Here is a 25,526-nt window from a genome sequence, read left to right as displayed (position 1 = left end):
TCACAGAGAAAAAAGCGTGAGAGAACTGCCGGCGGGAGTTGAGGTTTTCTCTCGAGCCTCGTCTTGTAAAATTCACAGGGAATTGATTGTGAGTTTGATGCTTGTATTCTGAGTGGGCACAGGGTGTGAAAACGTTCTTATTTCTCCCATTCCCTTTGACACTGTCGCTTGATTTGCACCATAAATCCCCTCAGATGGGTCAATAACCTATAACGTTAATGTCAGTGTCCTGCCATTAGTTTTACAGTCTGTGTGTCCCCTCTGTATCTTAATGACCCATGGCTGGCAGAGCAACAGCTGTACCTGGCTCTGTACTAAGCTCAGCACCCCCCCATTAGTGCTTAACTGATTCGTCCCTCACCCTGAGCTTTCCAGAAGTGTCATGCAACTCAAATTGAAGAGGAACGTACCACTTTAGATGCTTCAGCTCTCTTGAATTTCAATGCAATGTAAAAAAAATAATAATAAAATAAACTATTAAATATTTAAAGGGAATTCATCTAAAAAAAAAAAGTAAATATTTACTTTCTTAAAATACCAGTGAAAAGTTTTTATTTTTTTATTTTAATGTTTTTGAAAGAAGTGCATCATGGTTTCCACAAAAATATTAAGCAGCAAAAACAGTATTCAACATCACTAAGAAGAAATGTTTCTTGAGCATCATATTAAAATGATTTCATAAGAATCATGTGACACTGAAAACTGGCATAATGGCTGCTGAATTTTTTTTATTTTTTTTTTTTATAGTAACATGTTTCACAATTATAGAAGACTTCTTTAAAAACATAAAAATATCTTAAGTATTCCAAAAACTTGACTGTTTTTTTTTTATATATATACAATGAAAGTCGATGGGATCCAAAAACAACAATGGATGCCACTGTGGATGACTGTCTTTAAATGAATAAAATTGAAGAAATGAAGAAAAAATGAAATTTTCCAAAATATATTCTTTTGTGTTGCACAGAAGAATGAACACCATACACCGAAGGTTTAGAAATAACACAGTTTGAGTAAATAATGACAGAATTTTCCTTTCTATGTGAACTATTCCATTTAGTTTCACTATTTTTGTAGGTAAAAAACAGATCAGATTCTCTAATTAAACAAACTACACCCTCATTAAACTTCTTCCACTCACTTTTACTAGAGGATGTGCCCTCGGAAGACACGATGGCCAAAATCCCCACTAATAAGTCAGCTGTCGGCACGTGCTGATTCGGGAACTCTTTGAGTAATTATGCTCATTGTTTTATGTTCATTTCACGGTCAGCCTCTCTCACTGCATGCCTCTTGGCTCAGTGGCTGGAGGATGCAGAAGCCCTCTGCGTGACCCGGCTCCTCCGCTCTTGGACTGACCACAGTGCTATTGATCCCTAGATTCGAAACTCAGCACACTGCGTCTGAAGCCGGCGGGATCTGCAGGGGGCCACTGATCTCCCGCACTTCACCTCTCATTCCCATAGACCATTAGAAAGGTGCCAGGCATTAAACTGTGAAGGGGAAAACACCTTCAGAAAGAAAAAGAATGGAGGAAGTTGAAAGAGAGAAGAAGATAATGGAGCATCCCTGTAATGACCTTTTTCTTTGGAAACCCTCTGTAAACACAGCTAATGTTATAGAAAAGGTTGATAAGCTTGAGCCACCATGTCCTCTTTCTGTTTCTCCTTCTCTTTCTCTCTACTATCTGCAGAACAGCATGATTCTCTTTGGTGCGCGAATCCCTTTTGTAGTCAGAGGAGAAATCCCTCTCCTGCTCTGCTGTTTAATGGTCTTATCTGCAGCGAGGAGAAGATTAGGCCGTGATGGGCATGTAAGAGCCAGCGTGAGGCGATGGGATTACACATGACGCTGGGAGGAGCCACAGGGACCCCTGTGCTGGTAGTGAGGCCCCCAGGGGCTCGTTGATGTGGATAGGAAGTTGTAGCTGATCTCGATCACCTAACCATTGCAATGCTTATCTTTTCACGATGCTACTGCTTTACATTTTCAATGACAGATAAAAGAGAAGCCAGAGAGAACTAGAAAGCAACATGTGCATGGACCTATATTCTGTGTATATTCTCATTGGGAATGAAGCATTTTACCACCTTTTTTAATCTATATGAGACAGTGTAACTATAAAATGGACATTTGATGAAAAATATATACATTTAAAAATATGTTGCTTTAAAATAATGTGGCACAGGCTGATGGGTTGTTAACTTAACTGATGTTATTCAGAGAGTTAAACGACTTAGAACAAGCTGCATATGCACCCAATGAGCTTACTGCCTTGCATTTATACTGTATGACTGGCTAAGCATTCACTTGAGATTCCTGCAGCGCGCTTTCAGAGTTTCTCTGAAACCCCCCACCTTCCTCAGCTCCACCTGTATAGATCTGCTTGGGTTATTTTACATGCTATTTGTGCAGCAGCAGTATGTCTTACAAAGTATGTGACCAATTAATATTTGTGTGCAAATTTCTTTTTATTTTCTAACTATAGGTTATATTCCGGTAGTTTCATTGGGAGGACCAGTGTCACCCTAGCCTATATATGGTCTTGCCCCTGGGTGAAAGAAGGAAAGAAAGGACAGCAGGAAGTGAGATGAAAAAAGTGATGGAGTGAGGTAAGGATAAGACGAGAGCGGATTGCATTGGATGCTGAGTTGTTGGCAACCGAGGTGACAATATTGCACTCAACTTAAAAACACAAACAGCCAAGGGGTCAACAATAATGACTTTACAGAAACCAAGACTTGCTCGGCATGCATTTGTAAATGTCACGGCTGAAAATAGCTGCTCTATGGAAAAAAAGAAAGGAAAAGAACAAAGGATTAAAAAAAAAAAAATGGCGCTACATAGGTCACTCTGTTACAGCTACTGTCCTGGCTCCTACACTATAGACTGAATAAGACTTTTCTGGCTGTCAGACAGCAGCTGGATGAAATGAACACACGATAAATGTTACAGGACCCACAGTATGCAACTAGAGAACACAGATCAATTAAAGTGGTGACAAATTAGTGCAAGCATTTCATTTAGCAACATGACACCGTCGGCAGCCGCTCTCCACTCTGAATTACATGGCTGATTGACGCTGCTTCCTAAAGCCACTGCTTGAATACGCAGCGCTCTGAAGGCAAGCATGGCTTTAACATGGTTCAAACCTTTTTTATCTACAAAAACATGTATAAACTGGCTTTTTTTCGGTTTAATTAATGCACTTTTTTTTGTATGCTTGTACTAGGTTTAGCATTTGAAAACATGGAATCAGAGGAGAACTGTGACCATTCAAAAACTGACAACCAATAACTTCTGGCAGAAAAATATTGGTGGATTATTTGATGGGCAAAAAAATCACAGCATGTTTTTACACAGATGTAAAAATATCAGTGCTTTGGAACCAAGTAACATGAAATGAAATGAACACTAATTTGTTCTATTCTATTCTATCTGTTTTCTTTTTATTTATTATATTATTTAAAAGCCCTTACTACGTGTACTGCATTTATGCTAACTGAGACTTGTTTTAGCACATATATGTATATATCATTGTTCTTTTGTTGTTTTTGTTTGCTTCCATTGTCCTCATTTGTAAGTCGCTTTGGATAAAAGCGTCTGCTAAATGACTAAATGAAATGAAATGAAATAATGTTTACAAACAGAAAAGACAAGTTGCTAAATGTATGATTAATATTATTACATTAATGATTACATACTTTTTTTTCAAAGGATAAAACTAAACAGCTAAATAGTATATGCTGTGGTATCATGACCACCCATACAGAAAACAAACAAGTTGGTGATGTGAAACACACAATCCTGTAGCAATAGCACAGATCATTAAAAGTAAATGGCAAAGGTTGTTTTAGGCTAGGCCTGGCTTGGGGGGCATAAAAACAGGCCAATGTGCCGGTTCAAATCAGGCATAAGCTCTATGCTCTTCCATCTCTACACATACTCGCAGAAAAACAAGTCCCTCGCTCTGAGCTCTCAATTATTTATTATTGAACAGACAGAGCAGCACTTCTCCCCCGTCTTCCTCTGCTTTTTTTCATTTCCATACCACTGTAATATCATTAAATCAGTAATTGTTCAGCAAATTCACAGTCATGTCCTTACTGAAAGAGTGAGAAAAACTTTTCCACACACATTCACACCCTCTCATCGAGTCTGTGCTCAGAATTTGGAATAATATTTCTGAAAGCACACACACAGAGCAGCAAACACACACAAAGAGCTATCTGTCATCAGAAATAAGCGTCAGTCTGCCTGTGTGAGCTAATCAGTTACAGGATGTCTGACGGGGTAAATTTTATCTCTCTTCTCACCCGGGCCATCAGAAAGTGAGCTCAGATTAGATTAAGCACATCTGCGAGTTTGATTCTGAGAGAATGGGCCCCTGTGGCCCCCGTGACACAGCCTGTACCATCTGCGTGAGGGCGAATGGCAGCCGCGTAGGCCCTCTGCCCCGCGCTGGGGCCGGATGAGACTGGAGTGATGAAGGGGAATGATTAATGGGCAGTCGGCACTATCAAAGAGCACAGCCAGCTCAAAAGATGAGAGATTGCTTTCTGACGATCATTAAATCCTGGTTGCCACATCTATGAGCGCACACTTTTCATCTGGCCCTTGACGGGGAGTGAGGCAGAGAGAATGGGGCGCTGGACGGGAAGCAGGTTTATGGCATTGTAAGGTTTCTATACTCTAAAAGACCATTTTCAGCACAGTTTGACACTGCCAGTGTCGTCGTATTGTTTTTTCATCCCCTCACCTCCTCATTATTTTTTAGAGGTGCAAGTAAGAGGCCGTTCAGAATGAGGGTGTTGTGTTTGGAAGATATTGAAGTTGTTTTAACTGGACGCAAGATGCTAAAAAATAATGAGACAGAAATGATCAATGACATCATTCGACCATGTAAAAAATAACTAAAAACAACTGCAATGGACTCAAAAAACTCAAAATAAGCCCTTCAGAATCAGAGTGTTAGGTTTTTATAAAGTTATTTTTACTGGACAAAGCATTTTTTTTTTACTATGTCATGCAGCACCTCATGGTACAAGACGCCAACCAAAAAACCAAGTAAAAATTTACTTAACTATCAATAGTTAAGTAAAACAATTAAAATAAATAAAATAGACACCTTGAAATTATCAATGACTTTGGACTGGGACATTTATACAGAAAAGCTATTTAAAAAAGGGATGGACACAACAATGGCCCCCAAGATGGCCCCAAAAAATTACAAAAAATTATTTAAAAAATGCCTTAGTTTGTCCTCACAATTAAACTCAATGTGCCCATTGTTGTCTTGGACCCCACTGGCTTTCATTATCTGAACAAAACCAGTTCTTCCAAATATCTTCTTTTGTGTTATTCATAATAATGAAGGTCACACAGGTATGGATCAACATGAGAGTAAATTATTCCTTTTTTGGATGAACTATTTCTCAAAAAATTTAACTTTATACATGGAACAAGATACTATAAGCAATGAAACCTATACGAATGGTCAAAATTGTCTGTACATGGAAACTCCAGGAGACAAAAAAAAAGAAAGAAAAAAAAAAACGGCACAAAAAAAGGCCTCTACAACACTTTCCTCATTGAAAATGTGGAAAACACCTACATAAGTTAAGTTAAAGTGACATAGCACCTAGATACCTAAGCATTGAAATGCCTCTATAGGGACTTAATAAGACAGCGACCGTACATCCACTTTTCGCTGTGTGAGTTTGAACACTCCCTATCAGTGAGCTGAGAAATTGCCAGAGCTATGCAGAATCAGGTCATATGATCCTCTGTCCTCAAAAAGAGCATCAATATAATCCATTCTGAACAGCTACGGCTGAATACTCATCTCCTGCAGGACCAGCACTGCGGAACAAGGCCCTTCGAAGTGGAGGAAAATTAAACACTGCTCCGACTGAAAGGAAATAACGCAAAGCAGTAACTGAGTGAGAGAAAATCTGTGTATGTATTTCGGTGAGAGAGATAAACTTAGAGGGAGTGCAGGAAAAATAAAGAATGAGATAAAGAAGGAGGCAAGCTTATCGCAAGCTACAAGCAAACCGTCTCATCCCAGCAGGTCCAGAGTTGAGTAACAATGGCATAAAGGCCAACCCGATGGATGGCAGATGTGTTACTCACCCAAAAGTACATCATCATTTCGGCCAGGGACAAGTGGGCACACACAGATGGAAAATGGGCGAGAGGTGGGCGCAGAGCTGGCTGTGTGGGTTGGATTTGTGGTGCTTGAAAGTCCTTTGCTCTTCCCAGATCAGTACAGAAAGAAAATAAAACAAGTTGAAACAACAACTGTTGACACTCCGTTTAAAACAAAATGAAGAGATATCCGAAAAAACAAAACAAAAAAAAACAATCTAGTTGACAAGAAAAACAGGAAAAGGCAAAGGCGCTGCTTTCTCCACTCTTCAGTTTCCTTTCACCTGCTATAACCACATAAGTGGCTTTCTTAACGTCACTCACTCGTCTTCTGCCCCGTGTCGTTCTGTTCAGGGTCTTATTGGCGAGTGGAAGAGTTCTAGAGCAGGCACTCCAGGAGGTGTTTGGCAGCTGATCCCAGCATTCCTTCAGTGAGGCTGTGTTCCTCCGCAGGATGAGGAGTCCATTGACACTTCAGGCACTGATACAGCCACGGAGCAGCTCAGCATCCGAGTGCAGAGGGGAGGGGAGGGTAAGAGAGGAGCGTCTGCTCTCCTGGCTGCTGCTGCTGCGGTGGCTGCCGAGGGAAGCCGGCTAGTGGTGGGGATTGAGAAGACCGTAGGAGTGGTTCTTTCCCTTCGCTCGGTCTCGACACTCAGCTGATGTTCATGAAAAGTCATGCAACGCGACGACGAGGCAACAAAGACCCACTGGAGGGGGGCAAACGGGTGTAAAGGCGTAAGTAAACTAGGTAGGGCGAGTCGGCGTGCAACGTAATGCCTTTTGCTCTTACTTGTGTCCGTCTTTCTTTCTTTTTTTCTCACCAATCTTTTTTCTCAGTGATAGTGAGGGAGTGGAGGCTGGGGTTTCGGTGTGAGAGGGGCTTGCAGGATTCCGGCTGTGCTGTCAGCCAATCAGGAGTCGGAGTGTGCCGGTGGAGAGCAGGGGGAATCGCTTGACAGGTTGCGTGCCATGAGAATGGGGCTGCTCTTTTTGGCTGCTTTTTTCGGTGCATGTAAGAGTGCAAGACTTGTTTGTGTGTGTGGTTGGAGCATCTAAGTGCATGCATACACAGCCATGCGCCTTTCGGGAGGGTTGATGATGGGGGAGGTTGGGGGGGGGGGGGGGTTACGCTGCCGTTTAACATCTCAGCTGTCTCAGCAATTTCAAACCCACACTGCCAATAGGCAGCTACAGCGTTCTTAAATATAAACCTCTGTGTTGTTGCACGTTCATATGTGAATTTAAGAGAACGCTAATTCGACTCACAAAACAAAGCATTTTAGGAGTGACACCGTCTGAGACAGTTCATTTGTTTCATTGTGCTTTGGAACATTTTTTTTTCTGTGCAGTAAGAAAAGAATCTGTTCTTATAAGATTCGGGGTATTAGATCATTATGAATAAGTTTTTTTTATTTTATTATATACAGCTGTGCTCATAAATGTACATACCTCCCTCTGGAAAATGTATATAACCCTTGCAGAATCTATAGCATTTAAAAAATACAACATGTGAGATCATAATTTTGTTTTTATTACTGCCCTTGAAAGCTGCTTTAATTAGAAAGAAGTATATGAAAAAAAATATTAATGCAATTTACACACCACAATCATGTTAAAAAGATACCCTTGGAAATATACAATATTAAGAACAAAAGTTTGGAAACTTTTAAACAGGATAATTCATGTAATTTCAGTTATTTTAGCCCTATTTAATATATGTAAATATCTGTTATGTTAAATATTTTAATAAGGACAGAATTTAATGAAAGGAAATTGCAATTTTTATGATCCCTTTGATTTTTCTTCTGCAAGGCATATGTAAACTTCTGAGCAGGACTGTAATCTAAAAACATGTGAACCTCAATAATTTTCTTTTTCTTAGTGAGTTTCACAGTGAAGCAATAAAATAATCTGAAGTTGCATTAAATTGTCTTGTCTTATCAAATTCTGTAGTCCATTTCAAGTCAGTATCATAAATAAGTCAAAAAAGAGGGGCCTGTGAGATGACAGATTTTTACTGTTCACTGTTTTTAAGTTGAAGAAAAATGGCTGAAAGAGAAAAATTATTTAGGAGCCTGAGCAGATTTGAGTATCACACAATCCTTTAAAAATGTCTTTAAGTTTATGTAACTAGAAAATTAACAATACATATTCTTCATGTTAATTTGCAGTGTATTGCACAATATAGGGAGTCTAGGGCCAGTTGCACTTTCTGCACAGTCGATAATTATCAGTGCAGGCTTATTTTCCTATAAAGACACATACAGTAAACTCTTGACTACGAAAATGCTATTGAGAAAAACGTGCCAACTTTTCTTGGAAAGAAAATAATAATAATAATAATAATAATAAAAACATATATATATATATATATACACATATATTATGATAGAATTATTAAATTAACACATTTGTTAACTAAATGTGTGAAATCAATATACACAACCATTTATTGAGAAAACACACCTTTGGGTAATTGGACTTCTGACTCAAATCCTATTAAAAAACAATTACTGAAAGTGAGCTGTTTGACAACTTGCCCCAGTCTCCCCTACTGTTGCTGTTCTTCTTGTAATATTCCTGTCTACTCGCTATTCTGTTGTCTCTCGGCTTCTCTTTCTCTCTCAAATCCAAAACACTCTTTCTCTGTCTCTCCATTCCTTCTCTGCCACTATCTGCACTGTTTTTCCCCAGCTTGCCGAGGGTGCTGCTTGTTCGGGTTAAGCACTCTGAGGACGACTGGCCCTGGGGACGTCATTTTCCATTACAGAGACAAGAAACCTTTTCTCTCAGATGAAGAAGGAGGGAAAAAGTCAGAGCCCTGAATTGGTTATGCTCCTTGTCGTGTTCTCTTACTCCCCCGACTCGCAATTCGTTTAGTCAATATTTAATGCTGGTGTTGTGCAGTAAAGTTGTCTGTTGGCCCGATCCATGGGTTTGATCTCCATGCCTTGCCTGATTTTTCTCTAGGCTTATGGGCTTGCGCCGAGATGTGACACAGAGTCTAAAAATGTGGCAGAAGCTTGTTAACACTTACACACTTCACTCAGATGCAGTGCAAAGGAAGAAAAGGACATGTAGATGGAAGAATAAAGAAAAAAGCCAGATGCATTACATGCATTTAGCACAACTGCTCACTTTATCCGCACACAGTCACACACATCTCACCCTGCCTGCAGCAACTAATGCCCTCTACGCCCCACCTGAGTATAGATGTCAAGCGGCGTGAAGTGTAAAGGTGGTATTTTTCTTCTTTAAGCAGGGCAGATGGGCAAGGTCTGGTCTGAGCAGGCCCAGGCTGAGCCGGTGGCCAAGCCAGACTGTCTTAATTAGGAGCTGGCCGCTGCCAACGGCAGGTGAACACATCTGGGACGCCATATTGGCCGCAAGCGCAGCAGGTCTTGGAAATAGTGCAAGCCTTGGAATATTCGACAGGAGCAGAAATGAGCGATTCTCCCTTTATTTTAACCCCCGTACTACAACCCAAAAGTGAGCAGTCATACATCTACATGCCAAACAGAGTCAAGCTTCCATGCTGCGCGAGCCTGCCAGATATTAAAAGTCTCTGTCTTTGGAGTTTTGCGTTTGTTTTGCGTGCTGCCAAGGCCCAAGCAGCCCCAGAGTGCTATCAATTACACAGTTTCTGCTGAAAAGCTGAAATTCAGCTCTGAGTGCAGTCTGACAGGACTCAGCAGTATGTGCACGTCTGTGCGATGGCTATTGGACGTTTGCGTTTCCTTTGTCCCCTGTACCTGCCCTCCACTGCCTTTGTTCGGAAAGAAGACGACACAATCACAGCTTGTCGCACTTAAAGCACCTTATAATGAAGTCGAATCCTCCCTTCTGTGCATACACACACACACACACACACACTATCAGGCATGTTCGCCCCACTGAGCTATACCTTCCTCATCAGTGCTTTACCCAACGTCATCATTTCTGCCTCCATAAACTCAATGGAGCTGCATGTTCCTCTCCTTCTCTCTCAATGCACTCCCTTCCAATTACTGCGCCAGTTCATTTATTCATTAACCCGGCAAGGAAAATCGAGGGAGACCTAATTCAAAAACAACCGCCCTCCATTTCTCTCCATCTGGTGGGGAGGCTCGATTCTCCAAACACGTTCAAGCGACTTAATCTGTTTAAGGTGCAGTTAAGCGTCTGCAGTCGAGTTTGGTGCGGGGACTGAGGAACTGATTGCTGTGCCAGTCCATTTTCATTAAAAGCACATTCCAGTGACCAAACTGGTACAGGAAGTGACATGCATAGAGGTATGGACTAATAAAAAAACAAGCGGATAAAAGGCAAGGCGCTGTTGCACTTGATTACAGAGGCATTGACTAATTTACTTAATTTGTCAAAAAGGATTGTAGTTTGGAACTGAGGTAGAACTCATTTATAGTGATTTGAGTGGTAGCATGCTAGTGCACTTAAACGCTAAACGTGCTTTGGCTATTTGAAGCGTTGTATTTCCAAATGCCATTAGTAGAATTTCCTATCTCCAAAAGTGGAGAGTAAAATTAAAGTTTGGGAAAAATAAAAGTTGGGAAACTTAATTGTTTTGAGCCTTCAGGCTACGGCAACAGAAATTCAATCTAAATTAAGTAAATATTGTAAAGGCAAATTAGGCATTGGACTATAAATTATTTACTACTTAAATGTATTCAACAAAAAAAATAATATTTTCTACTTTTCTACTAAAAAGCCAGTGGAATTTAAAATGTTTTTTAAAATGTCACTCATAGTGTTCTTACATAGTCTTATTCAAAAGCAGTAAAGACAAATGGGACTTTACTGTAATAAGCAGTCCATTTCCAGCTTATTTGCTGGTCTTGCTGGACAAACTTTGCACTTTCTTAGCTGGTCAGGCTGGGAGATCAAATGACTATCCTGGTAAACACCAGTTTGGCCAGGCTGGAAGGTTAACTAGACCAGCTTGAAAGATCAGCTAACCATCTGGTCCCAAGCCATTTACTAACATCTATCTTGAGCTGTGACATGAGGGGAAGGTGGAAGGGTGCAAATATCTAATTTTACACTTTAAAGGGCCATCAAAAAACAAAAATACAGCTGGTAAAAAAACAAATATAATGAAATGCTCAGGATTTATATGTTGTTGGCAAAATAGTAAATGTAGTAATTATACATGGCTAATTATAAATGTCTCTCAAGGTTTTTGCCCACAAAATAGTGTATCAGCATCTACGAGTAAGGGCTTGAAGGTCTATGATAACTAGCAAACCCCTGACCCCTTAGTAAGGACAAACTGAAGTTTTTAGCTGTGTGAAACACATAACCTTAAGTCAAGCAGCATTCCTATTCATGTGTTGACAAAAAAAAATTGTGTGAAATGTGTGTGAATTTGTTTTGCCATAAATTTCAGACAAACACAAAAATAATGATCATGTTGATATATGGACAAATCTCAACATTCCGATCAGAATCAAATGTTGCTACATTCTACCAGTAGACAGCAGTTGAATTACATCCCAATTCTTTGGCTAAAGTTTTTGTCTTAAACACGTCTGCACACTCAATTGGGAAAGCAGCGAAAAAAGAGATTTATACTTCTGATCCTACAAATCCTTTTTTATCTTAATCGAGTATAAGGCAGTAAATTGCTCCAGCTCTGCTTCCTCCCTGTCTTTCCCTGCCTGTATGCTAATTGTGTTTGACATATTTTGGAGGAAGACAGAGCATCAATATTTATCAATTCATAATAAGACAGAGGCACTGACATGCGCTAAGATTACAGTTTAATTAAAACTTGAGTAGCCAACTAATATTCTGTTCTTAAACAGACACATCATATGCCAATGCATTATCTACTCATTTAGATCTTGCATCATTGAGAAAGAAGGCAGACAGGGAAATCAGGAAGGAGAACATGATACGCATCTGCAAGATCATCCCTATTCCCTTTCTACTACTGTTCTCTGAGTTTGGGCGTAGCTGTCAGAGCTGAAGCTAAACTAAACCTTGCCACACTGGTCTGTATAAAAAAATGGATACCTCTGGTTCAAGTCCTGCCCAGCCAAAACACAACTGATGCCAAGTTCCACCTGCCAGCAAGAGTTCCTGAGGTGGCAAAGGGAGCACAGAGGCAGTGCCAACCATGCCACCAATCTGCAAAACACAAAGAAGGCATCCACTTACCAGTCTTGTGACAAGGGGCACCCCGAAATGCCAGAAGTGATCGTTCAGCAGCCCACTGTACACTACGTTTCCAAAGAGAGCAATGCTTCCTGTTTTACACAGCCCGTTTCCTGGTTTGGTTTCTGCAAAAAACAAAACAAAAAAACTACAGCAATATATATATGGAACAGGTTAAACAGCAATATACAAGGACTAGAAACAAATAATAATTATTATAATAATAGAAATGAAGGTAGAAGAGAAAAAGAGCTAAATAGACAATTAAGGTAGGATGTAAAGAAAAAATAAGAACGGAAAAAGGAAGGAGGGAAGTAAGAAGGAAAACAAAGGAAGTAAGAAAAGGAGGAGGAAAAAGTGTAGGAAATCATTAAAAATGGAAAGCAAATGGAAGGAAGGAAGGAAGGAAAAAAATGAAAAGAAGGATGCAAAGGAGGGAGGAATGAAAAAAAAACAAAGGAAGTACAAAATAAAAAATACAATGGGAATAAAAGAAGTTATAAAGGAAGAAAAAAATAAAAAAATATAGGAAGAAAGGAAGGAAGGAAAAACAAACAAAGGAAAAAATACTGTAGGATAAGAAAGAAATGGACATGATATATTAAGTAAAACAATGGAAGAAAGGAAGGAATGAAGGAAGGAAGGAAGGAAGGAAATAGAAGCAAGTAAGAAATGAAGGAAAAAAGAAAGAAAGAAAGAAAGAAAGAAAGAAAGAAAGAAAAAGTATAAAGGACGGAATGAATGAGAAATGAATCGATAAATGAAAGAAAAAACTGAAATGAAGAATGCAAAGAAAAAATAAGTATGGAAGGAGGGGAAAAACAAACAGAAGAAAGGGAATGAGAGAATTTCTTTGATTTCCACATGATTCCAAATGTAAGAGACAAACAAAAACATTTCTCTGACAATCTGAATATGTCACATCCATAAACACTCTTCTCTCTGCTGTTTGGTGCGTATCAGTCAGTGTGTGAGTGGCACGGTGCGAGGAGAAGAGCTTGGCATGTGATCAACAGTGGGGTCAGCCCTGCTTACACAGCAAAGCAAACTAACAGCTGCATTCAACCTCATTTGGGTAACACACGTACACACACACACACACACACTTGCATTTGTGTTTTAAGGGGACTCTCAATAGGTGAAATGTTTTTTATACTGTACAAACTCTATAGTATAGAAAACTACTGGCAATTTTTTAATTTCATGAAACATAGTTAAGCCTTTTGTTTTATAGGGACACAGGAAGTGTCCTCATAAACCATGTTTATGTTCTAGTACCCATGTCATTATACACATTTGTGTTCTCATAAACCATATATACCAGTACACACACACAAACACAATGATCGTTACTCACAAAGACAAAAAGAAAAGATGACTCTGACATCACACCACTACACACAAATACACACACCATATCCCAGCAGTTCAGTAAAAAAAAAAAAAAAAACATTCCCCAGTCTGAGAGCAGACTCAGAGAAGCGAGTGCGAAGATTGCGATGTGTATTAAATTATTCCCTATAAATGCCAAGTACAGCAACAATCTGCATTATGCCTCAAAACAATAGTGAAGCGCATATTGTGGAGCGCACCACAGCAAGCCATGCATTCATTATTGAAAAACAAAAAGTAAAAAGGCCCATTAAAATGTCACTTGTGCTCTTTGTGGCTGTGGCAGCACATGAGTTTTAGTGTTATAAATGGGCCTTGCGTTATTGTTTATGGTGGCTGCTAGCCGCAGGCTACCCGGCGGTGACTGTAAAGTCCACGGATCACACACCACGAGCCTCTGATGCCACTCCCTCCCTTTCTATACATCACCCCATGAATATTCATGCCACAGGGCCATGCTACAGCCAATCGATCACAACTATAACGCATTTATATCCATGATACATGTGGCTGATTTTTTGTTGTCTAGGAGTAAAAAGATATGGCCTAATTAGCAATATAACAGACGCTTCACTGTAGATTTGGAGGCCGAGCTGTGTTCCTGCTCTTTTCGCAGGTGATGTAATTCAGACTGTGGCTCGTTGCATCACAGGAACATGTCGTAAGGTGAGACTCGAGGCGGGGAGGGATGGCTGTCATTGTGTTTGAGGCTTCCCTGCTGTCTGTTGGCACCGGTTGAAGCTCCTTTGGCATCCATGGGCATGTTTCTCACCATGCCTCACCTGTGATTAATTATTGATGGCAAGATGAGGATGCGGTAAAGTAAAGCTGCACTGACATGTTACACTGCAGATACATTACAACAACCCCCCAGGCTGATCTCCCCATTTCTTTTTTTCCTTTCCCCTGGTTTTCCCACTTGCACTTTGTCTTTAAAGCCCCCTGCTCACTCTCTCTCTCTGACAATATTTCCTTACTCTCTCTATCTCACTCTGCCCTGCAGTTTGGCGAATTTGACAAGAGCTTTAAAAACTGAGCCAAATGTCAAAGTTGTCATAAACAGTGTGTGAGAGGGAGTATTTTTGGTTTGATAAGGAGGCAATAACAGTTTGATTTAAGGCAGAAAAGAGTGTCATCACATCTAAATCTGCCATCGGCATATCTCGTTCAGGGGTTTGTCGGCGAGTTGCTGCGCACTCATGCAGATGAATGGAGTAGTTTAGGTTGAAACTGAGACTGCATTATCTCGCATTTCTCTGCAAGGATGACAATAAGTGCCGTAAAAGATCCTTGCCTGATCTGTGTGAAGTACCCGGCTTTGAATCTCAAGTGTGACGCAAGAATGTAGGATTCTAGGGCCATGATAACATAATAATAAAAGAAGAAACATAAATAGGAATTTACACTATAAAACAACGCTAGAAGAAGTAGAGTCAAGTAGAGTCACTCTAGTCAAGTAGAATAAGGAATTAATATGTTCTTTATTAGCACTAATACATTCTAATATTCTAATATTCTAATTCTAATTCTGTTTATATATATATATCAAATGATACACTTATATTTCTCAGAACTGGCTTTTTACAAAGGTGTCACTGCAGAGTAAACATAGGTATGTTATCATATTCCACAAACGTTTGGGTAAAACATTCTCACTAATTGATTGCAATCTTTATTTAAACAATCTCAACTTTGATGGCTAAAATCCCAGCTTTTCCTGCGCCATTTTTCATCAGTGAAGCAACACATGCTCCACTGTTGAATATGCGATTCAGCTAGGGCTGCAACTAACGATTATTTTGATAATCGATTAATCTGTCGATTATTTTTACGATTAATCGATTAATCGGTTTATGTACTTATATTTTAGTTTTTTTCATTTTTTCCCCAAGTAAATTATTAATAAATGGTCTTTATCATTCAGCATAGATTTAAGAGATTTTAACCATTTTGCACTGTCATATCCTCATCAAAAATATACCTGGAGTTGTTTTATTGTGTTAGTAATCCTTTGTCGAACTCTTCTGCAATCAGAACACTGACCCATACTCTAGCAAATTTCACAAGGAGATTTCAAATAATGTTTTCACCATGGCAGTCCTTAGAGCTCCTAAAGTAGTTTAACATCCCGAACAAAGCTTATTAAGGAATCTTTCAGAACATATTTTCACGAAGGATAAGGATAAAACAGAATAAAATTGCAGTGCATTGTATTTTATTATATACTGGGAAAAAGCTTTATAGCTTTTGCTGTGAAATTGTAAACAATCCTTCAAAAAAAGTGCCAATGGCATGAAACCTGAATGGAACTCACAATTTAAAGTAAAATCCATCAGAAGGTTGTCCAGAAAAAAAAATAGGACACACACAAAAAACCTGCTGTGTGAAAAAGAGCAGTGAATACTTAGAAAAAAAAGTGCATTTCAAATATCTACATTTACCTCTCTCATTCAGTCATAATTAGGCTGCACGACTGAATTTTGAACTGGTAAACGACAAACTGATCACAGAACATGTTTGTAAAGCTTTAAATGTTAACTGTTAAAAAGCAATGTTATCAGCTTTTACGACTAAACATTTGCAAACAACATTGTACTGGAGAATCTGCACAAATGAAAGTCTTAGCGTGCAGAAATGAAAGCGCTCGTGCAGAAGCGCCCCTGAGGCGTCTGCCTTTGCTAAGCAACCATGACGTGCTCTCTCCATGAAGACGCGGAAATTTCAGCAAAGGATAAATGGATTTGCAGCTCAAAAAATCGCTTGCAGTAGCTCTGCTACTAAATTTATTTCAAAATGAAATCCATATACAACTATGATCAGCTGTTCCTTTCATCTTGACTGAGCTTTTAACGTTGTTACAGGAAAGGATGAAGCTGATTGGTTAGTTCTTGTCACATGACCCGAGGTGCGGTTGCTGCATTCTGAAAAGTTTAAATGTTTTTAACTCGATGCGGTGCGGTGTTGGAAATAACGAACTTGAGCGCGCAAAAGACGCGATATGTGAACGTCCCCTTAAACAGTGCAGTAGTGCAGAGTTTACAGGTTACTCTTCTTTTTTAAAGGCTCAATGTAAAGTACTCCCACATCACGCTGAATGCTGCAGACATAGGGTGCTTCTCAATATCCCTACTCGTCTCCTCGCTCCTCCGTCCTCCATCCTATGCCCCGGAAACCGATCGAACACAGCCATCTTGAAGGACATCTCAATTCCCTAATTGCACCACGAGGAGACGAGGATCGAGGAGGGAGGAGGCTTCATGAGGAGAGATGAGCGAGGATACACAGGTGTATCCTATGCGGAAGTATTTTATCGACTTAACGTGACGCACGTATAAATTCTCCTCCCCCTTCACATCTGTTGTAACAATTTTTATTTATATTTTACCTTTTCACTTCAAATAAACCATGCATGTCATATATTTCAAACAGGGCATCTTGCTTTATTAATATTTATTATGAATGTCTTAATTAATAAACTTTAACAACATAAGGGCAGATCCCTTTAATTACAGCTGATGACACTTTGAAGTAACGCTGAAGGGAGCGAGGATAAATCATTTCACTTGATTCAAGTCCTCCATCCTCACGTCTTTTCCTTGCGTCCTTCCCTCGCATCCTGAAAGGGTGGAGCTAAGACACGAGGAAAGGAAGCGAGGAAAGGAAACGAGGATGCACAAATATGAATTGAGAAGCACCCATAGACATCATATGATGTCTATGGCTGCAGAGACGCTGTTCGGGAAGCACGTGACATAAAACAAGGCCAGCTATTGGCTATTCGCTACTTCTCCTGTTGTACTGGCTGAGTAAAACCTCCGGTGGCTCATTACTGCCACACTTTGGTCACCGCAGATTTGAAATATGCACGAAATGAGCCGCTTACGGCAAATAAAAGTTATTTAGCAACGAATCGATGACTAAATTAGTTGACAACTATTTTAATAATCGATTTTAATCGATTAAATCGATTCGTTGTTTCAGCTCTAGATTCAGCAGCAAGATAATTCATATTTAATATAAGTTTGGAATCTAAATTGAATGTGAAGAGATAAAAAGTGATGTGTATTGCAAAATAATAGCAAGAAAACACACATTTGTCCTAGGGGTAATCTGATTAAAAAACAAATATATTTTCAATTTATCAAAAATACATTGTGCAATTGGTGTAGTCCAAGTCAAGAACAAATAAGTATTACAAAATTAAGTGATGAGTCCTTAAATGAATACTTCAAGTCAAGTGATTGAGTGCATCACTGAAGTATTCATTCAAATGATTTTTTTTAAAAATGCTGATTCGTTCGGGAGCGACACACATGACTGTCCTGTTGCATAAGAGCACTCGCAATCTTGATGTATTTTTCTAAGCACAGCTTAGATTATGTGTAATCTAATGATGTAATGATGAATAATCATCAGCACAGCTGTGATTAGGTGTTTTGTTGTATAAGCAAAATGATTTCTGGATGTTGTAAATAAAACGAAGATTTGTAGAACATTTTACAAGAAAATAGTTAAATCTTCAGTCTTTCTACTGTACTTCAAAATGCCATGTTTACTAGCCGTTTCTTTGTAATTACAGTATTTAACGCGCCTGGAAAAAACGAGCTCGTCGCACCGCGACAGCGTCGCTTCAATTATGAGGGCGCATACCGCGCGCCTACATTATTAAGCAAACCTCTTCGCCATCGTCACTCTATAATTAAGCAAGAGTTTTCGTACTGTGTGCGTGCGTCACGCTCGTTGTGGTGTGTGTGTGTGTGTGTGTGTGACTGACAGACAGCCTCCCCGGCGTGCATGAGAGATCTCGCAGATCTCACAGACAAACATCTTAATATGATCGTACATTAGAAATGTTTGGTGAGATAAAATGTGCACGATAACATTATTAAGCAAAAATACATAGTACATAAATTTGTTCCCCTCCAGTACCGAAAGCAGAACCGATAGCATCAGATCTTACTGATACTACGGTCTTTCATAATTTAGCCCCGGGGCCAGTTTAATACCGGGTTTTGGTACTTATCCCTACTCGTGAAGCCAACTAGGAAGTGACTTAAACTGCAATTCATCGACTGGCCGCTAGAGGCTGGCTGCAAAATCCCATAGACTCCCCAAGTTAAAATGGCCAACTTTACAGCAGAAAAATAAAACATTTACAGCCTGGTTCAGAAAATGAGTTTGGTCTATTTAGCTAATTTTGCCATTCGTGACAACTTTGAGGGGGGTGATTTTTTTTATAACTCATCCGTTTAAATTACATTAAGCCTTAAAGTTCTGCATAATTAAGGGCGCTGCCACTTGAGTGACAGGTGGATTGCCCCTGCCGCACTAGGTGGGCGTGGTTTCAGCAACCAGCTCCTGCCTTTTTGCCCATTTTTGATTATCCGGGGGTGACGTGCGGTGACACGCTGCCAAGATGGCGATGGCCCTCTCCGCCTACTTTTGGCTTCAAAAACGCTCATCAGAAACCTATGGGTGACGTCACAGACACTACGTCCATGTTTTTATACAGTCTATGGTGAAAATCCACCAACATTTAACAGCTAGAATGTGTCTGAAAATCTATATGTATATTATTTTAGAATTCAAACAATGTTTTGCTTGATAAGCGTGCTTACAGTATCTTTCTCTAACACGGATGACAGTTGGTTTGATATTTTCTGCATAATGCACTGACATTCATACATTTTTTTAAATTTGGTGCAAGTGCTCAAATACTTTTAGGGGCCACTCTATAAAAATAACTATATCAAATAAATATATCAAATAAATATATCAAAATCTTGCGCTTGTTATTGCCAAATGAGCAACAGGGATGACATAATGTCTGTATTCTTCCGGCTGGAAGCTTCCTCCCACAAGCCTTGTGGCCCTGGCAGTGGCCATCCTGTCCTGGGCCTGTGCTTCCATTAGCCACACTGACCCGGATCTGTTCTGGCATAGCTCTGATACTAGACCGGTGGACTTGGCCCTTCCTCTCAGCGGGGCAGCACTGTCAGGACATCTGTCCAACCCAAACACACTAGCCACACCAGCCTGTCCATATGGCAGTCCCACCCTGCCTGTTTCTGGGCCAGAGCCTGATTCACAAGGGCCGGAGAAAAAGTAGTCCTCTTCTTCCAGAGCCCTCTCCAGGGCATCACAACGCTTCTCCAAACGATGTATTCATTACCCCTCCTGTACCTTGGGGATGCTCAAAAGCCTTGTTTCAGAGCGGGGAGTGTGGCTGTGTCTGTTTAAACACTGCTCCAGTCCTACTTAATCATGTGCAGTTGGAGGGGCAGTCCGTGCCGGCACTCTGATTAATACAGCATGAAGCTGTGGCGGCAGACATAGCTGCAAGGGACGCAAGGCATTAATAACCGTATGCTGTCACTGTTTCAGCCGCTACCTCCGCCTTACTGAAGTCTAGAGAGACCATGTGTACAAACACACAAATACCAACTCGTAAGGTGTCGTAGAGCCTGGACGCTGTAAATATCGTCATGGGAAAACACTGGCCCAGAGAGCATTTTTTTTTAATTCATGCAATTTGTCAATTAGCCTAATCATGAGTAATCATTATCATTTGTGGTTTATAGGTTCACAATAGTGGAATATCATGATCATAATCATTGCTGTCATTATTATCACCAATACAGATGATTTTGTAATTTACAATGGGGTCTTAAAATTGTGGCAACAACAAAAAGTGAGAAAAAGTGTAATTGAAATGAAACAAAACTATACTGTACATTGACTTCCATAGTTCCAATAGTTTTTTTTTTTCTGGTCAAATAAAGTAAACACAAGGGGCCAGGGCCCACTCTTTAAAATGTTTAATATATAAGAACATTCTAAATCATAACTTTTTGAATCACAAATATATGTATAGTACAGACCAAAAGTTTGGAAACATTACTATTTTTAATGTTTTTGAAAGAAGTTTCTTCTGCTCATCAAGCCTGCATTTATTTGATCAAAAATACAGAAAAAACTGTAATATTGTGACATATTATTACAACTTAAAATAAGTTTTCTATTTGAATATACTTAAAAAAAAAAATATTCCTGTGATGCAAAGCTGAATTTTCAGCATCATTACTCGAGCCTTCAGTGTCACATGTAACATCCAGTCAATCACATGATCATTTAGAAATCATTCTAATATTCTGATTTATTATGAGTGTTGGAAACAGTTCTGCTGTCTAATATATTTGATGAATAAAAGGTTAAAAAGAACTGCATTTATTCAAAATAAAAAACAATTTCTAATAATATATATTCTAATAATATATTTTCTTTACTATCACTTTTTATCAATTTAACACATCCTTGCTGAATAAAAGTATTGATTTTATTTAAAAAAAGAAAGAAAAAAATTACTGACCCCAAATTACTGACCAGTAGTGTATATTGTTATTACAAAATATTTATATTTTAAAAACACAGCTTCTTTTTTTTTTTTTTACTTTTTATTCATCAAAGTATCCTAAAAAAGTATCACGTTCTGAAAAAATATTAAGCAGCAGAACTGTTTCCAACTTTGATAATGATTCATCATATTAGAATGATTTCTAAAGGATCATGTGATAATGATCCTAAAAATTCAGCTTTGCATCACAAAAATAAATTATAATTTAAATTATAATAAATCTAAAAACAATTATTTTAAATTGTAATAATATATCACAATATTAAATTTTTTTCTGTATTTTTGATCAAATAAATGCAGGCTTGATGAGCAGAAGAAACTTCTTTCAAAAACATTAAAAATAGTAATGTTTCCAAACTTTTGGTCTGTACTGTATATATATATATATATATATATATATATATATGTGTGTGTGTGTGTGTGTGTGTGTACGTACACTGAGATTTTGACTTATCTGTATAAAACCCAGTAAGGGACTTTCTGCACTTGAGCGCACTATTGATGAGAGCACTAAATAAATACAATGTCATCAGCCGAGCACTAAATATGCTGAGGTCTCCAACCTGAAATTAAAAATCAACCAGAAGGCAATATTGATGGAACAGGAGAAGCGATAAAATCGGGCAAAATGAGCTTTTGAAACTTTCTCCCTGCCATAGTTGGGAGATGATTGTTTGTGGGGGGTGCCGTTCTGCCGCATGATAAAAAATGACTCGCGCCCGCTTCCCACTGCTTGTTTCTTTGTTTCCACCCTTTTGCTTTACGATTCTCCCATGTGCCGAGTTTCGCAATGGTACGGACCGGCATAATTTATTAAGATATTCGTAAATCAATGGTTGATGTCCTTATAGATTACTCTGAAATCATAAAAGAGCCTTGACAGGAAATGCAGAGTAATACAATTTAATTAAACTGCATATCCTCCCCCTGTGCAGCCGCCTGATTAAAGTGGCAGTCAAATAAAACAGCATTTAATTGGCATACAACACGAAAGCTGTTTGCATGTTTATTTAACATTGCAGCGTATTAATAAAAAATTAGAACCCTAATTGGCCTAACTTGTGCAGGCAGGAGCAAGCTCCTGGCTCCACTTCCCCCTACAGCTTAATGGACTGTGACTGAAAAATAATCCCAGGCTAGTTTAATATTTCTGCAGTCATACTTGATGAAAATCCCTGCTCCCATTGGCCAAGAGCCACACATTAAAAAGCAATCATGGATACCTGGGCCTGCTGGTGAGAATCCCCAGTGGAACGGACCACTTGGAGCGGCCTGGCAGAGAGAACCGTCCCGGCAGGGGGAGGGCGAGGATCATTAGCGTTTTGCATATCTCCAGTGTGCCATTCCGCAGGTTCGTCCCCAGTTATTGATTATACAAATACATAATTAATACACAGTTATATTAACAAAAACATTTTTTTTTGGAAGCAATTAATCGTTGTCCAGCACTACATATTATTTTTTACTATATTTAAATACAAATTTATATTAAATATAATTCTTAAATATATACATGTATGTGTGTGTGTGTGTGTGTGTATATATATATATATATATATATATATATATATATATATATATATATATATATATATACAGTACAGACCAAAAGTTTGGAAGCACCTTCTCATTCAAAGAAATTTCTTTATTTTCATGACTATGAAAATTGTAGAGTCACACTGAAGGCATCAAAACTATGAATTAACACATGTGGAATTATATATGGAATTATATACATAACAAAAAAGTGTGAAACAACTGAAAGTATGTCATATTCTAGGTTCTTCAAAGTAGCCACCTTTTGCTTTGATTACTGCTTTGCACACTCTTGGCATTCTCTTGATGAGCTTCAAGAGGTAGTCACCTGAAATGGTCTTCCAACAGTCTTGAAGGAGTTCCCCGAGAGATGCTTAGCACTTGTTGGCCCTTTTGCCTTCTGTCTGCGGTCCAGCTCACCCCTAAACCATCTCGATTGGGTTCAGGTCCGGTGACTGTGGAGGCCAGGTCATCTGGCGCAGCACCCCATCACTCTCCTTCTTGGTCAAATAGCCCTTGATGCCTTCAGTGTGACTCTACAATTTTCATAGTCATGAAAATAAAGAAAACTCTTTGAATAAGAAAGTGTGTCCAAACTTTTGGTCTGTACTGTATATATATATATATATATATATATATACATATATATATATACTGTATATATATATATTAAGATTTTTTTATTCATTATATTATTATTATTATTATTATTATTATAACGACACATGCATGTGGTGTTGCTGAGGTAGAACATGCATGCGCTTCGCCTTGTGTACATGCAGAGGAAAGCACACATGTGTTGTGGTGCTCTTCATAATGGCAATAAAAAATAAAAAAAAGTTTAGTTTTTTTTTTGTGCACAAAAAGCATTCTCGTAGTGCGGAACCACTGATGTCACATGGGCCATTTTAAAGATGTCCTTACTATGTTTCTGAGTCTTGAATGTGACAGTACCCTTGCTGTCTATGTAACTTCATTTGTGTTCTGAAGAAGAACAAACGTCTTACGGGTTTGGAACAACATGAGGGTGAGTAACTAATGACAGAATTTTCTTTTTTGGGTGAACTATCCCTTTAAACACACATGCCATTTCCAATAAAAAAGACCTCTGGCACTTGATGAAGCTAGAATGCACAACACATAAGCAAACAGACATATCCACGTAGCTGAAACGGATGGCTACAGAGAAAAAGAGACATATTTCTGACAGCTGTACTGTATCGCTCCCCAACAATCACTCAAAAGCATCAAAAAGCACCTTTCCAGACTTGATTCATTTATATTGTATAGCAAGAGCTGCAACTTGATTTACAGGGAGAGAAAACACCAAGAAAGAAATAAAGCTAGCTGCAAGAGTAGTCTGTATGCTGCTGAGGACTCTTTCTTCAAGAAGACTGGAAATTTGCGGCTCGTTCTTGATCTGCTCTGTTTTGTCACCCACAGCCACCAAAAGATTCCCAGGAGTCAAGAGTCACAGAGGCTTCGAGTTCAAACTCCTCTGTCAGTTTTCATATACTGTCTGTATGTGTGTGTGTGTGTGTGTGTGTGAGAGAGAGAGAATTCTGAGGATGACAGTAACTGAGAAATGCTGTAAGGTGATGAAAGCACACCTTGAACCTAACTGCTACTGGCTGGATTAGAGATGTAAATAGCGTGTGACAATATAATCACAATGGTAACAATAAGCACTAAGCTTAATTTAGATCGAATTTTAAGAACTATTGTCCCGCTCATTGTGCATTAAAATAAAATAACAGTTGCAACACTCCTACAAATATATATATACATAAAACCCAAAATAGCCAATAAAGGCAAATAAAAAGCTTGTTATGCAAGTTTAAATATTATTTTTTATTGATTTTTAAAACCATATACCATAGAGTAGCATAGATTTTGCCGTTTTTCTACTAGCTTTGCTTCACGACCGAGGTTGTACTATACGTAGAATTTATCAATATTCCCATTATCTACATTGCATAAACAACAGAGGTGAGAAATTACCCAATAAATACATGAAAGAAACACTACGCCATTTTTGCATTAGTATTAGCCTGAATATTATATACATTTTAAGTAATTACAATAAGTACAATTTAAACGATTTTGAAATAAATATTTTATGCTCATTAGAGCTGAATTTATTTGAATACAAATCCAGTTGTAATATTTTTATACTGCTTAATATTTCTTATATATTTATTTTATATTAAAATAAAAACCTTATTAACAATGACATTTAAACAGAAATAAATATAGTAAATGTATATGTATATATAAATATAATATATACAATACATATAATAAGCTATCATATTTATCATAATTTAAATCTATAATTTTGTTCTCTTTCCCTCAACTGTCTGCGACCAGAGCTGACCTTCCACCAGGTGAGAACTACTGCTATTCATCACAATGCATTGATTTTGAACACATGATAAACGCATACATATAAACAGCCACACTGGATGTCCTTAACAGAGGAAGTGCTTTTGAATGTGTGTGAGTGAATGTGGCCATGTATGTGTGCACTTGTGTGTAAGTCACAAATAGTGTGATCCCTTTGCTAGCCTCAGGATCCCTTGTATTGGAAAATCCAGCACAGGAGGTCTAATTGAGGAGCTTGGAGAGAGGGTCTATTAAAGATCAAAGCTGATTGATTGGGCCTGACCTGACAACCTGTGTTCTCCAGTGAACTGACCACACAGAGGCATTCCCTTAACAAGACCAGGGTCAGGCAGGACCAAGAAACACACACACACACACACACACACACGCGCAAACATTAGATAAAAAGAAGTGATCTTTAGATCTTTAATATGTCTGGAAATTGTGCCAGAGCTGGAGGCTTTGGCAAATTAAATGACTGTGATACATCCTG

At 38.7% G+C, this 25,526-nt stretch overlaps 1 protein-coding gene across 6 annotated transcripts in view; it reads right to left on the bottom strand.

The window, feature by feature from the left end:
- rbfox3a (RNA binding fox-1 homolog 3a) overlaps positions 1-25,526 on the bottom strand; it is a 425,092-nt gene that overhangs the window by 134,485 nt on the left and 265,081 nt on the right. For all 6 annotated transcript variants that reach the window (XM_059532581.1, XM_059532579.1, XM_059532580.1 and 3 more), the window contains one exon: positions 12,310-12,431. In XM_059532581.1, the coding sequence (XP_059388564.1) occupies positions 12,310-12,431 (122 nt within the window). The remainder of the gene's footprint in view (positions 1-12,309; positions 12,432-25,526) is intronic.

This window comes from Carassius carassius, chromosome 40 (assembly GCF_963082965.1).
Source record: "Carassius carassius chromosome 40, fCarCar2.1, whole genome shotgun sequence".
NCBI classification, from domain to species: domain Eukaryota; kingdom Metazoa; phylum Chordata; class Actinopteri; order Cypriniformes; family Cyprinidae; genus Carassius; species Carassius carassius.
The sequence above is the reverse complement of the archived record's forward strand: the minus strand, read 5'-3'. Positions and strand labels throughout refer to the sequence as shown.